Genomic DNA, 15054 nt, shown 5'->3' on the forward strand with positions numbered 1-15054 from the left:
TTAAACTTTTAAATGTCATTTTAAGCTGTATAGAAGTGTCTTAAAAAATTAGGTAATTAGGTATTATTAAAATTAGGTATTAAAAGTATTATGCTTATAAACGTGTTGGAAAAATCTTCTCTTCGTTAAACATAAATTGGGGAAAAAAATAAACAGGGGGGTTAATAATTCAGGGGGCTAATAATTCTAACTTCAACTGTATACTAGTGTGCGCGCTCCCTCTAGCGGAGACTATAAATTCATCGAGTGCGTGTGCTCGAGCCTCCGCAGAGGAAGATGTTTCATGTTACATTATTACAGTTTAATGTTTCATGAAAGCCTAATGCCTCGTAAACTGTCACTTCACATTAATTTACGACCCTCTCCAGATGCATCTGCCATTATCTAACTCGCGTTATGCCTAGTGCACCATTTAACTTAGGAAGCGCTCTTACCAAATCATGACGAAATGTTTGGAGTTCATTTAAATAATGTTTTGCTGCACATGGTATGAATATAGAAATAAAAAAAAAAAAAAAAACATTTTATGTAACAAACTCAAGCATATTTATCGAACTGATCGACTGTGAGTTGGATGCGAATGGGAGGGGAAACTGTTCTCATATACGAGAAAGAGGAGGTGAATCTTTCCCTCTTTAAAGTCTGTATCAGTGGACGCGCACTTGTAGTCTGCAGTCGAGTGTCAACCTCATCATCGCAAACATCAGAAGAATTCATCTGGAAAAACAGCACTCAGGTCCACTATTGCTCAACAATGCTGCACACTTATTAGGCAAACTTTCAGCGGACTTGAGGATCAGAGCGATTTTTTTGAGTCCTTGAAGGAACTATGATGCTAAATTTATACCAGAGTCACCGTAAAGAGTGAATAATCCACCGGCACTACTTCATCCAGGACCACCGTCTTCCAGCATGTTCACTGTGACTCTAGTGTTTCTGCTCGTGGTAAGTACTTATTTACAACTCAAGTGTTTCTTTCTTGCTCTTGTCACACCCAGAGAAGGTAAAATATCATTCATTTATTTGTAAGTGTTACTGTAGAAATGCGACTATAATCTGTTTGATTTAATTTAAACGTTGGGGATTTAAAATGCTTAACATTCATGTAATATAAGCTAATAGACTACGATTAGACTACGCTACTCAATATACAGTTCCTTTTGCTTACTTTTATATCATTTAAACTCGTTTATTGATCATTTTATGATTTCCCTTATACAAGGAAATGTATGCAAATTTACATATGACACACAAGTCCATGTTTTAATGCCATATTAATAAAATATTTCAAAATATTGTGAAAATGGCCTTTACAAATTATTTTCATTCATTGTAATTACAAAATGTACATATATTCAGGGTATCCGCTGGGTCTTAAAAAGAATTAAAATGATTTTAAATCTCAAAAGCTAAATTTCAGACCTTAAAAAGTCTTAAATCTACTGAAATATTGTTATGTAGGTCTTAATTTTTTTCAAAACAGGTTTTAATTTTGCTTTGTCCATGTGTAGCTACTCAATCTGGCCATTAACAACCCATACAATCACCAACAATACATGTCAATAAAATGTTATCTTTTTATTTTAAAATAGCATTAAATTACTTTCCTTACAGTGACATTTGCTTAAAAGTTCTCCATTTATTTACTGCTGAGGATACTGACATGATCAATATTTTTTATTATTAAGTTATTATTATTGTAGACTGAAGTCTGAAGACTGCAGTGTTTTGTTCTATTCTTGGTAATGGTTATAGGGTTTGTGAATGGATATATTTGAAAATAATAATAATAATAATAACAATAATGACAATAATAATAAATAATAATAATTATTATTATATACAATATTTTTAATTAATTACTTTTAATCATGTTTTGATTGGGCTAGTGAAATTTTTTTCCAACTGGGATATTCAAAATAAATCCTTAGCATTTGGCCCTGTATAATTCTAAAATTTTGTTCATAATGGTCTTAAAAATGTCTTTAAAAGTCTTAAATTTAACTTGGTGAAACCTGCAGAAACCCTGATATTAGATGTAATCATATACATTATATATGTTCATATTTTAGCTATTATATAAGTCAATATATACAATAAGACATATAGCCAACATATTTAAGCATACATGCACATGTTTGTAATTCCAATGGATGAAAAAATGTATGTAAATGGATATTTTCCAATATTCTGACATTTATGTGAAGTCTAAAATGAATTATATGGGTGGTACGGTGGCTCAGCAGTTAGAACTGTTGCCTCACAGCAAGAAGGTCGCTGGTTCGAGTCCCAGCTTGGCCAGTTGGCATTTCTGTGTGGAGTTTGCATGTTCTCCCCGTGTTTGCGTGGGTTTCCTCTGGGTGCTCTGGTTTCCCCCACAGTCTAAAGACATGCACTATAGGTCAGTGTTTCTCAACCACGTTCCCGGAGGACCACCAGCTCTGCACATTTTCTGTGTCTCTTTGACCAAAGACACCTGATTCAGATCATCAGGTCAGTGGCAGAGACTGAAAGACTTGTAATGGGTGTGATAGACAAAGGAGACATCCAAAACATGCAATGTTGGTGGTCCTCCAGGAACGTGGTTGAGAAACACTGCTATAGGTGAATTGGATAAACAAAAGTGGCTGTAGTGTATGAGTATGGTTGTTTTCCAATGCTGGGTTGTGACTGGAAGGGCATCAGCTTCGTAAAATAAATGCTGGATAAGTTGGTGGTTCATTCTGATATATATACAGATTTTTTACAGTGTATATATATATATATATATATATATATATATATATATATATATATATATATATATATATATATATATATATATATATATACTGTATATATCAATTAACCCCTGTCCAGCACTGTGTGTGTGTATTCTTGTCAAGCATTCTTGTTGCACAGTAATGCGTTCATAATTCCTTGGTAATCAGATGTATGTTCTCATAAATAATTTAAGCCATTTACATTATATACTTTATAACACTTACGCATCTTTAAAGAGTATAATACATTACAACACATGATCAACACACAATGTCACGTGTTATAACCCTCTAAAGGTTCAACAATGTAGATGTTGTAATTCTTTATGAAAAATAATACCTTATAATAAGGCATTATGAACACTTACAATGCAACTTACAAAGAGTTTTGAAGTAGTTCACTCTTTACTTGTGATGAATTACTCTGATTATCTTTTCACTCCCACTTTGACTGACAGCACGTTGTGTTCTTTTACTTTTGTAACAGGCTGAGATGTTGTTATTTTAGGGCTAATTGTTATTTTGCTTCTGTGGGTGGATTGAATGAGGGGTGTATGCTTTTTAGGCAAAATCAGTGGCAGTAATGACAGATAATTAATTGAGTATACCACATAACTGCAGGCACATTTGCAGGTCTGCCTGCTTTACCAATTTCCTGATAGAGATGTGTTGTGGTCGCATGTTTTGTCTTGTTTTCATAATCGAGGCTGAAGGAACACCCATCTGAACAGAACAATGGGCACGGGGGCAATTATAATGTGGCTCTGAATCAGAATCGGAGTGTGTGGCCAATCATAATAGAGTCATGTTACTGAATTACTGTGGGGGCTGAATTACTGTATGCCTTACATTACAGTACATTACAATATTTGTTTTATTCCTATATATATATATATATATATATATATATATATATATATATATATATATATATATATATATATATATATATATATATATATATATATATATGTAGGATATTTGATTAAATAAGTCAGAATTATTAGCTCCCATGTTAATTTCCCCCCAATTTCTGTTTAACGGAAAAAAGAGAACACATTTCTAAGCATGATAGTTTTAATAACTCATTTCTAATAACTGATTTATTTTATTTTTACCATGATGAAAGTAAATAATATTTGACTAGATATTTTTAAGACACTTCTATACAGCTTAAAGTGACATTTAAAGGCTTAACTAGGTTAATTAGGTTAACTAGGCAGGTTAGGGTAATTAGGCAAGTTATTGTATAACGATGGTTTGTTCTGTAGACTATTGAAAACAAATATAGCTTAGAACAAATTTGTCTTTTTCTGTGTCAGAAACTTATCTTCATGCCACAATTTTGTCTACGTTGTCTTACTGTTTGCCTGTTTGGTCTCTCACAACAAATGGTATCTTGGAGCCAATAGCTAGTCTGTACAATAGGGCCTATAAGGTCCACAACAGACTTTCTGGATAGACACATCACTGTTTTGCTCTATCACTTTCTTGTGCTTTAACATTTCAAAACTACGTTATGAACACAGGGATTAAACTGTACTTTAAAATTTTAAATAGCGCTACCTCAGCAGCCCTTTGTGCTTTGGTACCAAAACGTAACACAAGGACTGATTGTTCCACCAGATCTGCAACGAATGGATGTTTGCCATTACCGGCTTTTAAAAACTGTTATGGACAGAGATATTTCTGTTATGTATTCACAAAAGCCTGGAATGAGATCCCACAACATCTAAAAACAACTCCAACACTGAGACTTAAAAAAAAAAACATGCTCGTCATCTGATGTTCAACTATTGCTGTAGCCACTGAAATAGTAGCCTGCTTTTCTCTATTTTATAAGTTTGGTGATTGTTTGTACTGTGTTGATGGATGATATGCTTGTCTGTTTTTTATGTTCTGCAGAGCAGGAACCTGCTGAAAAACAGCATTCATGCTGAGTCAGGCCCGATTATTTTTTTAATCTTTTCCTGTAAAAAACAATAAACAAACAAACAATAAACAAAGGGGCTAATAATTTTGACCTTAAAATGATTTTAAAAAAATTAAAAACTGCTTTTATTCTAGCCAAAATAAAACAAATAAGACTTTTCCAGAAGGAAAAATGTTATCAGACATACTGTGAAAATTTTCCTGCTGTGTTAAACGTCATTTGGGAAATAATAAAAAAAAAATAATAATAATTCAAAGGGGGGCTAATATCTCTGACTTCAACTCTATATTGCGGTATGAATACAGTTTCACAAGATTTTAATAGCTCTGTTTCAAATAAATTTATTAATTTAGATTGATTGGGATAATTCTGGAGTGAATCATATATAAAGAATTAAAAACGAATTACAAGCAGATAAATACAACAGAGCAAAGTAAAAATAAAATAAACAGTGCTTTCTGACTTTTTGGCGAGTCTAACAGTATTCAGGTTTGCAAATTGAACAATCAAATGTAAAATAACCCTAAATAGTCTTCATTGTATACATGATCCAGTAAAATGTATCTTTATTATTGTTACAAACCATACATCTTATTGTGCCCAAATGCTTTAAACTCTCTAGAAATGCTCAGCCACTAGCCTTAAAGTCCAAATTATAATGTTTATTTTGCTTGCTCACATTGTTATTCTTTAAGTGAATAATTATTCATTCTTTCATTCATTTTACATAGGCTTATTCTGAGTTCAGACTGCACAATTTTCAAAGTAGTCGTGTCACAGATGTTTTCACAGTGCATAACTATCTGGGTTTAGCATTCCGTCGGTGCTGTGTTTAAACGGCAAGATGGATCGGCCACAGGGGGTTTCACACTGCATGACTATACAATAGGAAGAATCGTCTCGGTCCACAAACTACATCTCACAACCAAACACACGCGAGAAGTGACATGGAAACAACGCGAGGTCACATATCTTGTGTTATTAACTACATAATGAGAAAGAAGTGGGGTAGAAAAAGAACTTATTTTGCTCACCTAGCTTTTGAGGGGAATTAGCAATTTCTCCTCAACTTTTTTTTTTTTTTCGACCCGGTTGTGATGACACGTCAAACAGACATGGGTTCTCCTGCTAAATGTCCACTAGTTTTTCCTTCATTTCTTGGGTCCAAATAGACCAAAAAAAAGCATCTACCCCAACCTCCCACTGGCCTGCAGATACACGCATTAGTGGATGCTACTCTCTCATTGGCTGTAGATAATCGCTGATGTTATTTTCAATCAGAACATTTCACACGCCATGATTTGTAGGTATGTTCCACAAAGGAGAAAACCAATGAAAATGTGGTTGGTCAGTCACACTTTGCAGATTTCTAGATAATTATTCATTCTTTCATTCATTTTACATAGGCTTATTCTGAGTTCAGACTGCACAATTTTCAAAGTAGTCGTGTCACAGATGTTTTCACAGTGCATAACTATCTGGGTTTAGCATTCCGTCGGTGCTGTGTTTAAACGGCAAGATGGATCGGCCACAGGGGGTTTCACACTGCATGACTATACAATAGGAAGAATCGTCTCGGTCCACAAACTACATCTCACAACCAAACACACGCGAGAAGTGACATGGAAACAACGCGAGGTCACATATCTTGTGTTATTAACTACATAATGAGAAAGAAGTGGGGTAGAAAAAGAACTTATTTTGCTCACCTAGCTTTTGAGGGGAATTAGCAATTTCTCCTCAACTTTTTTTTTTTTTTTCGACCCGGTTGTGATGACACGTCAAACAGACATGGGTTCTCCTGCTAAATGTCCACTAGTTTTTCCTTCATTTCTTGGGTCCAAATAGACCAAAAAAAAGCATCTACCCCAACCTCCCACTGGCCTGCAGATACACGCATTAGTGGATGCTACTCTCTCATTGGCTGTAGATAATCGCTGATGTTATTTTCAATCAGAACATTTCACACGCCATGATTTGTAGGTATGTTCCACAAAGGAGAAAACCAATGAAAATGTGGTTGGTCAGTCACACTTTGCAGATTTCTAGACCCATAAACTATTAGCTGTGTCAGAAACTCAACATATCATGCAAGTTTAAAGTGATGTTAATAATAATAATACATTCATTTTAATGTCTGTTCTCTGCACAAAAACATATTTAGCATTTAATGAAGCAAATGCTCTGTTATGATGTAAATTGTGGGTGGTTGGAATTGAAATGGTTGCTTATTGGTTGAAATCTACTAGTCGGTTGCACTTTACAATGAGGTTTTATTTGTTAACATTTATTAGTCTTAATGTTTACAATTTAATTTTCAGCATTATTAAAATGTTATATTCAACAACAAAAATTAAAATATTTTGGGCAGCACGGTGGCGCAGTGGGTAGCACAATCGCCTCACAGCAAGAAGGTCAGTTGGGATTTCTGTGTGGAGGTTGCATGTTTCCCCGTGTTAAAAAGCTAAATTGTCCATAGTGTACTGTATGTGTGTGAATGGGAGTGTATGGATGTGTCCCAGTGATAGGTTGCTGCTGGAAGGGCATCCGCTGCGTAAAATGTATGCTGGATGAGTCGGCGGTTCATTCCACTGTGGCGAACCCAGATTAATAAAGGGACTAAGCTGAAAAGAAAATGAATAAATGAAAATAATTTTAATTGTTGTAAACATATATTGCACACGGTTAGTTCATGTTGTCAGTTAATAGATAACTAATTAACTAATGGTATTAAATAAATCTTATTGTAAAGTGTTACCAAAATGTGTTATTTTAGTATTAAGATACTATTGCAGTTTGTATTTTATATATTTCCCATTTTCATTTTACACTAAAATAAATGTTGCAGCTTGTTCAAACTACTTGTTTAAAATGAGCTGAAACAACACAATTCTTTAAAAACAAACAAAGTTGACTCAACTTAAAATTTTAAGGCAACAAATTTCAGGACATTTTTGAGCTGACTCAACTTTCAACCCAATTACTGCACTTGACTCGTTTTAAGTTGAGTAAATTATTAAGTTTAAATTTGTTGCCATAAAATTTTAAGTTGACTCAACTTTTTTTTTTACAGTGCACTTGAATTAGAAAAAAAAGAAAAGTTAACTTAATTATTTTGTATTGGGAGTTTTTTTCTTTTTTAAACATTTCCCAAATGATGTTTAACAGAGCAAGGAAATTTTCACAGTATGTCTAATAATATTTTTTCTTCTGGAGAAAGTCTTATTTGTTTTATTTCAGCTAGAATAAAAGCAGTTTTTAGTTTTTTAAAAACCATTTAAGGTCAAATTTGTTAGCCCCTTTAAACTATTTTTTTCTCTTCAACAGTCTACAGAACAAACCATCATTATACAATAACTTGCCTAATTAACCTAGTTAAGCCTTTAAATATCACTTTAAGCTGTATAGAAGTGTCTTGAAAAATTTCTAGTCAAATATTATTTACTGTCATCATGGCAAAGATAAAATCAGTTTTTAGAAATGAGTCATTAAAACTATTATGTTTAGAAATGTGTCTCTCTGTTAAACAGAAATTGGGGGAAAAAATAAACAGGGAGGCTAATAATTCTATATTACCAGGTTTGTAGACTACCAGGTTAGTAGATATAAATTCTCAGCATATGTTGCGTGAAATTGCATTAAGAGGGGGAAATGTTAAAAATAAAAGTAATCTCAGGGGGTTTTAAGTTTAGAGTTTTATGTAAGGTTTAAATTTTTGAGGTTACCTCCTTGAAAAAGAGTAGCATTCATGCTTTGGTTGTTATCAGATTCATTAAAGAGCCCATATTATACATGAAATAGGGTCATATTTAGGTTGTAAGGGTCTCCAACAACAGTCTAATATGCATGCAAGGTCATAAAACACTTTTATGGTCTTATAATCTGCATTTATTTTTACCTAATTATCCCAACGACTCCCATATGAATCGTTCAGCGATTCATTTGTTCCCAAACCCCTCCTCAGCGCGAAGCTAATCTGTGCTGATTGGACCGATGACAGCCTGCTGCGATTGGTCGACAGTGACAGGCTTCAGCACGAGACAGAGTGAAATGCCCAGCTGGTAATCAACTATATAAAAGTAGTCACAGTGCACACGCGCTTCATAGTGTAAGGCTTTTTTCACACACACACACACAACCCTCCTCAGAAGAACTGGGGGAAGCGACGTGAGTCTCTCTCTCTCTCTCTCTCTCTCACACACACACACACACACACAACGCTCCTCAGAAAAACTAGGGAAAGCGACGCGAGTCTCTCTCTCTCTCTCTCTCTCTCTCTCTCTCTCTCTCTCTCTCTCTCTCTCTCTCTCTCTCACACACACACACACACACACAACGCTCCTCAGAACTAGGGAAAGCGACGCGAGTCTCCTGTCTCCTAGCTTACGATCGCCATAGCAACGACAAACGGCAGTGGAACGCGAGCTCACAAAAGCATTTAACGTTAAATCCGTAAACAAAGTGGCACGCGTCGCGTTTTTAACGTGGCTTACATGTGATAAGAGAATATAAAGAGTAACCGCGTGTACTGTACCAGGTTAACAAGTAACAAAACACAATAAATACATAATTTACAAGTTAAACGAGGCAACAATTTTAATCGCACTTACTTACACTAGTGAATAAACCTCAACCACTGATTCTTCACAGTTCACAACTCATCTTTGGGTAGAGACTGTCAATATTATCCATCTGAGCACAGCGTGACTTCATTGGACCGGCGGCGTCTGTGTGTGTGTGTCTAGTGTTTTTTCTGTGTTAGTGGGCGGGGCCGCAGGTTTCAAATCTCCCTGGTTTGCGCGCGTAACTACTGGCGAGGCTTGTGTTTCGTGGCTGCGTCATCGCGAAACACCTAATGACTCGTTATCAAGACGACTCGTTTGAAGCACTATGAGTCGACTCTTTTATAGATGAATCAATAGTTTTAAACACTGTACACTTACAGATTTAAGCCTTAGCTGGATATTTCACTTCACTTAGAGCTGTGTTACACACTACATGGAAGGGCATTTTCAAAAACCCATAATATGGGCTCTTTAACAACAATACTGTTTGTTACTTCACTCGTTGAGCCACAACTGTGCTAATGTTACTTCTGAGGTCAGCCAACTGTAGGCATTATTAAAACAGGTTGACCTGCAACAAATAACAGAATTCTGGTAATTTAAATAAAAACGATTTGACAAAGTTGGTTGAAAATGATTTTTGCATGGGGGTTCTATTTACATAAAATACCAAAATTAAAATAAGTTGAAATAACTCAATTCAGTTTTGTGGAAAAGTTTTGTCTTAATGTAATTAAGTTTGTTGAAACCACCTTTTTTGAGTAGTGTTTTAGTTTTAAATTTAACAAATACATTTAAGCAAATGAAAATTGTAATGTTTCCTTGCCAATTACCTATAGTTAATATTTAATTAATATTTTACTTATTATGTAAGTTTAACAATTTATTTGTTTGTTTAATTTTAGATCATTTTAATTTTATTGCAGTCAGTAAATGATTTACATGTTATGGTTTCACTTAATTGCAATAACCCTGAAAATACATATTTTTGGTCTACCAGACAAAAATTGTGGACTGATAGCATTGAGTTAAGAAACTCAATCCAAATGGATCAGAACTTACTCTACTGTACATCCTTATATGCCAGTTTGAAATGCAGTTACAGAGACTTTACAGGCACAGAAAAAAATAACAGTATAAAAAGAAAAGCAGGAGCCTGTACACTTAATAATTGTCTTCTAGTCTCAAGGCTTCTTAGAACAGTGAATCATATACTGTAGCAGTAAAGTACAAACTAAAGCAAGCGCAAGAGAAAGCGCTCCATTAGCTCTAGTGTGCTCATTAGTGAGAGTCAGCTTTGACAGAACAGTAGACGACTTTGAAATGTTGACAAGTGCCAACAGGCTGTAAGGGTTAAGAGTTAAGTGCATTCAAGCACACAAACAGCAGCTCTCAAACATCATAGACTGTGTGGCAGAGAGAATGGGAGGGAGAAACATTATGCAACTGACAAATACATCCGTATGAAAATTCTTTGGTAATTCAGCATGGACAATATGTGTCATGACGACTCACTGTAAATCACTTGATGAAACAGCGTTTGTTTGGACAGCAGGTTCTAAATGAAGGAGATATTTGACATACTTGTTCTTCCTGTCTATGCCTAGAGTTTTTTTATTTATACTATAGGTGGCCATAGATACATTTTTTAATCTAGATTGATCTCACTGTAATTTTGGAAATAATCTAGATTAATCTAGATTAATCTAGATTAAAATGGCTCATTTGAATTCTGCCGAAGGCATTCAGAATATGTGTGCTACCCATATAATTACTAAATATCTTTGATAACTGGTTTCTCAAGCCAGGTGGCGTATTAGACCAGGGGCTCATCTCCTGCATAACTGCTTGAGAAACTGTTCTACTATGAAAATTGGAGATGAAAATAAATGATGTTCAATAAGATGTACTTTTGTTTACTAACTGTTTATTCAGTTAAACATGAATTTTGAACTGTAGGCCTACATAAGCTGGAAACAGTGATTTTTGATTACCTTAATCTGACTAAAGCCATAACTGAACTAAACAGAAATGGAATGTAGAGTATGCAGATATTAGTGGTATTATTGAAGTAAACAACACAATCAAACTATTACTGTCATGTAGGACTTTTCACCATATTTTCCGACAAGATCCACACACGTGGCTGTCAGTAAAGGATCGCACATGCACACACACACTCAAACACACACACAAACATTGCGAAATGCGGATGTTTTTTTCTTTCCATTCGGCGTGCATTATTAAATTCCATAACACTCTCACCAGTCCTTACTCCTTATTTACATCTACTACCCCAGTTTGTCACAGGGCCATGAATGAAATGTTCATGAATGAAAGTGAAACTACCGAACTGCAGTTAACGTCACCCAAAATTACAGGAAAGTCTTACATGAAAGCACTTCACATAAACACCTTAATGCAAATAACTAGACTACAGATGTCCATGTAAGCGTAGTCAGTAGTGCCTTCGAAGTAAGTGAAAGATCCAGAAGGGCATCTTGCTGATTTGATTCAGAAGGGCACCTTTTTATCAGAAGCTCACCTGTCAGGTATACATCTGCGCTAAAATATCAAGGTGAAAGTCATCATAGCTTGCGTAGAATAGACCCAGCTCCCAACCCAACTTTGAGAATAGATTAACGGCGATATTTTTTTTGTCGCGCAATAAGAGTCTCGCGTTAACGCATCACGTTAGCGCCAATAACGGCCCACCACTAATTTATACAATCCATTTTTTTAAGTATAATTTTCTCTATTGTTCATACTTGGGATTAGTGCTTTAAACAAACTCCAAATCTCCTAAATTTTGGACCACAACTCCATGAGCATGCACAGTTTTTACTACAGACATCAATAATAACTGAAATTGATAGGCTTGTTACATTTGTTACGTTAATGTGCTTACCGATGGCAGACACCCCAGGAGTGCAAACTTTCCAGTGCCTTTTGGAAAGGAGAAAGTGGCGTAATCAGCATTTTCTATTCATTTTTTAGACACAACATGTCACAATTATGCCATTAGAATATTTTGGTTAAGTAATTTTGCTTGCCTATAGATTGAACATGTAATACACATTCTTACGATGTCACTGCTTTACGATAATCACATTATTGTTGTTGACAATGAGACATTAATGGTATATTTTCCCCCAAAAAACTTGCTGTTATGGATGAATCAACAAAATGCCTAAAATGATTTTACAGAATATGGTGATGTGAACAGCTTTTGAAAATGACCCAGACATGGCCTAGGCAGGTCATGTTTTTTCGACTTAGTCTCTATTTCAGGGGTCGCTACAGTGGAATGAACCGCCAACTATTCCAGTATATGTTTTATGCAGCAAATGCCCTTCCAGCCATAACCCATTATTGGGAAACATTTATACACACACACACACACACATTGGAAAGGAAAAAAGGAAAGGCAAAACATGTGTTACATCCCAGTTCCCATACTTAAGGTTTTTTTCCAAGTATTTTTTTTGGGAAGAAAAAGTACACTACCGGTCAAAAGTTTGGGGTCAGTCGAATTTTAAAATGTTTTAAAATAAGCTTCTCCTGTTTACCAAGGCTGCATTTATTTCATCACAAATACAGTACAAAATGTAAAATTGTGAAATGGTATTGCACTATAAAATAACTGTTCAAAAGTAGTTTATAATTCAATTTAATAATTTATTACTGTGATTTAAAGATGGATTTTCAGCTTCATTACTCTAGTCTTCAGAGTCACATGATCCCTCAGAAATCACTCTAATATTAATTGTTATTATTATTATTATTATTATTATTATTATTATTATTATTAATATTATTATTATTATTATTATTATTAATGGTAATAGTAATAAAAGCAAAAATGACTGTAGTGATGATTTCATATGAAACTACAAACTTTTATCTGATAGTGTACATGCGTTTAAGTGTGTAACAGAAGCGTATACAAACCTTGGGCATACTACTTCCTAATTAACAGACAATTATGTTGCTTACTGTAGTTATAATATCCCCTGTCATTCATCTCAACTTGTCATCCATATTTCTTTCATATTTAACTACCTACCATATTGAAGCAGCAGGTAAATCTGCTATTCGTGAGTCATTCATGCAGAGAAATCTCCTCAGGTCTTTGGATAATTATGCATTCAGAAGTTAATGTCCAAACACGTCTTTATATAAGTTCACATTGTTGTTACAAATGAAATACAACACGTAAAAGGTGATTTAAAAAAATTCCAGTTGGCTAGAGAGTAATTAATAGTCATTCAAACAACTTTACCGAAGCCTCTCTACCATAGTCTGTAAAAGATATGGACGTAGTATCCGTGACGTCACCCATAGGTTTCTGAACAACGCAAAAGAAGCTAGGAAGCGGGAGCGGAGCTACAGACACCTGCTAGCATTTTGCTTAGACTGGCTTTTCTTTGGGAGAAATGCTTAATACTTCATTACCTGCTACTAGTTTGTATTCTGACCACATGTGCTTGGTTGTACACTATATCAATAAAGTGTTTAGACTTTTAAATACACTTCTGTGATACATTGCGCCACCAAACATTGTTCTTACAACGTTTTTCTACAGGAGGAAAACGCCAATTACTTTCAAAAACTTCAAATATAGTCTGTGTTAGTAAATGCAATGGTATTGATGAAATTCAGGCATAACACTGTATGACAACGTTTCAGATGACTGTTCTAGAACCTACAGCTAATCAGTCTTTCAGATTCTGGAGTGTTTTACAGGTATAAATTATCCTAAACAAACAAATACATTTATAGAGATGGTATATAATTAAATAATTTCACTCACCTGGGAAATGGAAACAACTTGAATGGTTTGTGAGTACAATTAAGTGCACACAGCATGCCATAGTATCTGATAATTGCAGGAAAAAATTCCAAAAGGCAATTGACTTTGTAAAGAAATATTAAACAAAACAAAAATACGATGTATATGCTGAGCTCAGCGGCTAATCAGCCGGAATCAGCTGAGCCGGAAGATAGCGAGCAGCCAGACTTAGCTGTCACTCAAGTGGCCACGCCATTAATTATGCAGTTATAAAATCAAAGCTATCTTTTGTACCAGTCTGTAAACAAGTTTTTATCACCTGCAAAATTGTCCAATTTAGCATTGCATTCAGAAATCATCTGGATTTCCTGGAGCCAGCCCCCAAAGGCGAGTCGATGAATTGCCGTTTCAGTTACTTCCGTATTGGCTTCCTGAGGGAGAGCGGGAAGTTGCAGCTTGCTCTCTACTTGACAGCTTATTTCGCACGTCCATCTTTTTGTCGTTTTTTACACTTTTCCACCAAGTTTGTTCTTCTAATCGAATTCATGCCAAATACAGAATGTATTGTGGGCAATAATTAGTGGTTAGACTAGGGATGGTTATATACTTCGAATTTCTAACGGAAATAGTAGACCATTCGTGAACCTTTGGTAAACTCTTTTTAACATACTATGGGTTGGGTCATACTAATTCTATGTTCCATATATTTAGGATGCATGTATCTTAATTGGGATGCAGCAATGTTCTTTGTGAACAGTCCCTTAGAGCAGCTGACTGTAGTAAACAAAGCATTCATCAGGGGTAGCCACAGCGGAATGAACCACCAACTTATCCAGCATATGTTTTACACAGCGGATGCCCTTCTAGCTGCAACCCTAGTGCTGGGAAACACCCATACACTCTCAAATTCACACACATACACTACGGCCAATTTAGTTTGTTCAATTCACCTATAGCGCATGTCTTTAGACTGTGGGGGATACCGGAGCGCACGGAGGAAAC

At 35.1% G+C, this 15054-nt stretch overlaps 1 protein-coding gene across 3 annotated transcripts in view; it reads left to right on the forward strand.

The window, feature by feature from the left end:
- The first annotated feature begins 632 nt into the window (after positions 1-632).
- Positions 633-15054, forward strand: part of ngfrb (nerve growth factor receptor b) — an 89964-nt gene continuing 75542 nt past the window's right edge. For all 3 annotated transcript variants that reach the window (XM_056469086.1, XM_056469087.1, XM_056469088.1), the window contains exon 1: positions 633-945. In XM_056469086.1, coding sequence (XP_056325061.1) covers positions 913-945 — 33 coding nt within the window. In that variant the 5' untranslated portion in view covers positions 633-912. The remainder of the gene's footprint in view (positions 946-15054) is intronic.

Source organism: Danio aesculapii, chromosome 12, assembly GCF_903798145.1.
Source record: "Danio aesculapii chromosome 12, fDanAes4.1, whole genome shotgun sequence".
Classification (NCBI taxonomy): domain Eukaryota; kingdom Metazoa; phylum Chordata; class Actinopteri; order Cypriniformes; family Danionidae; genus Danio; species Danio aesculapii.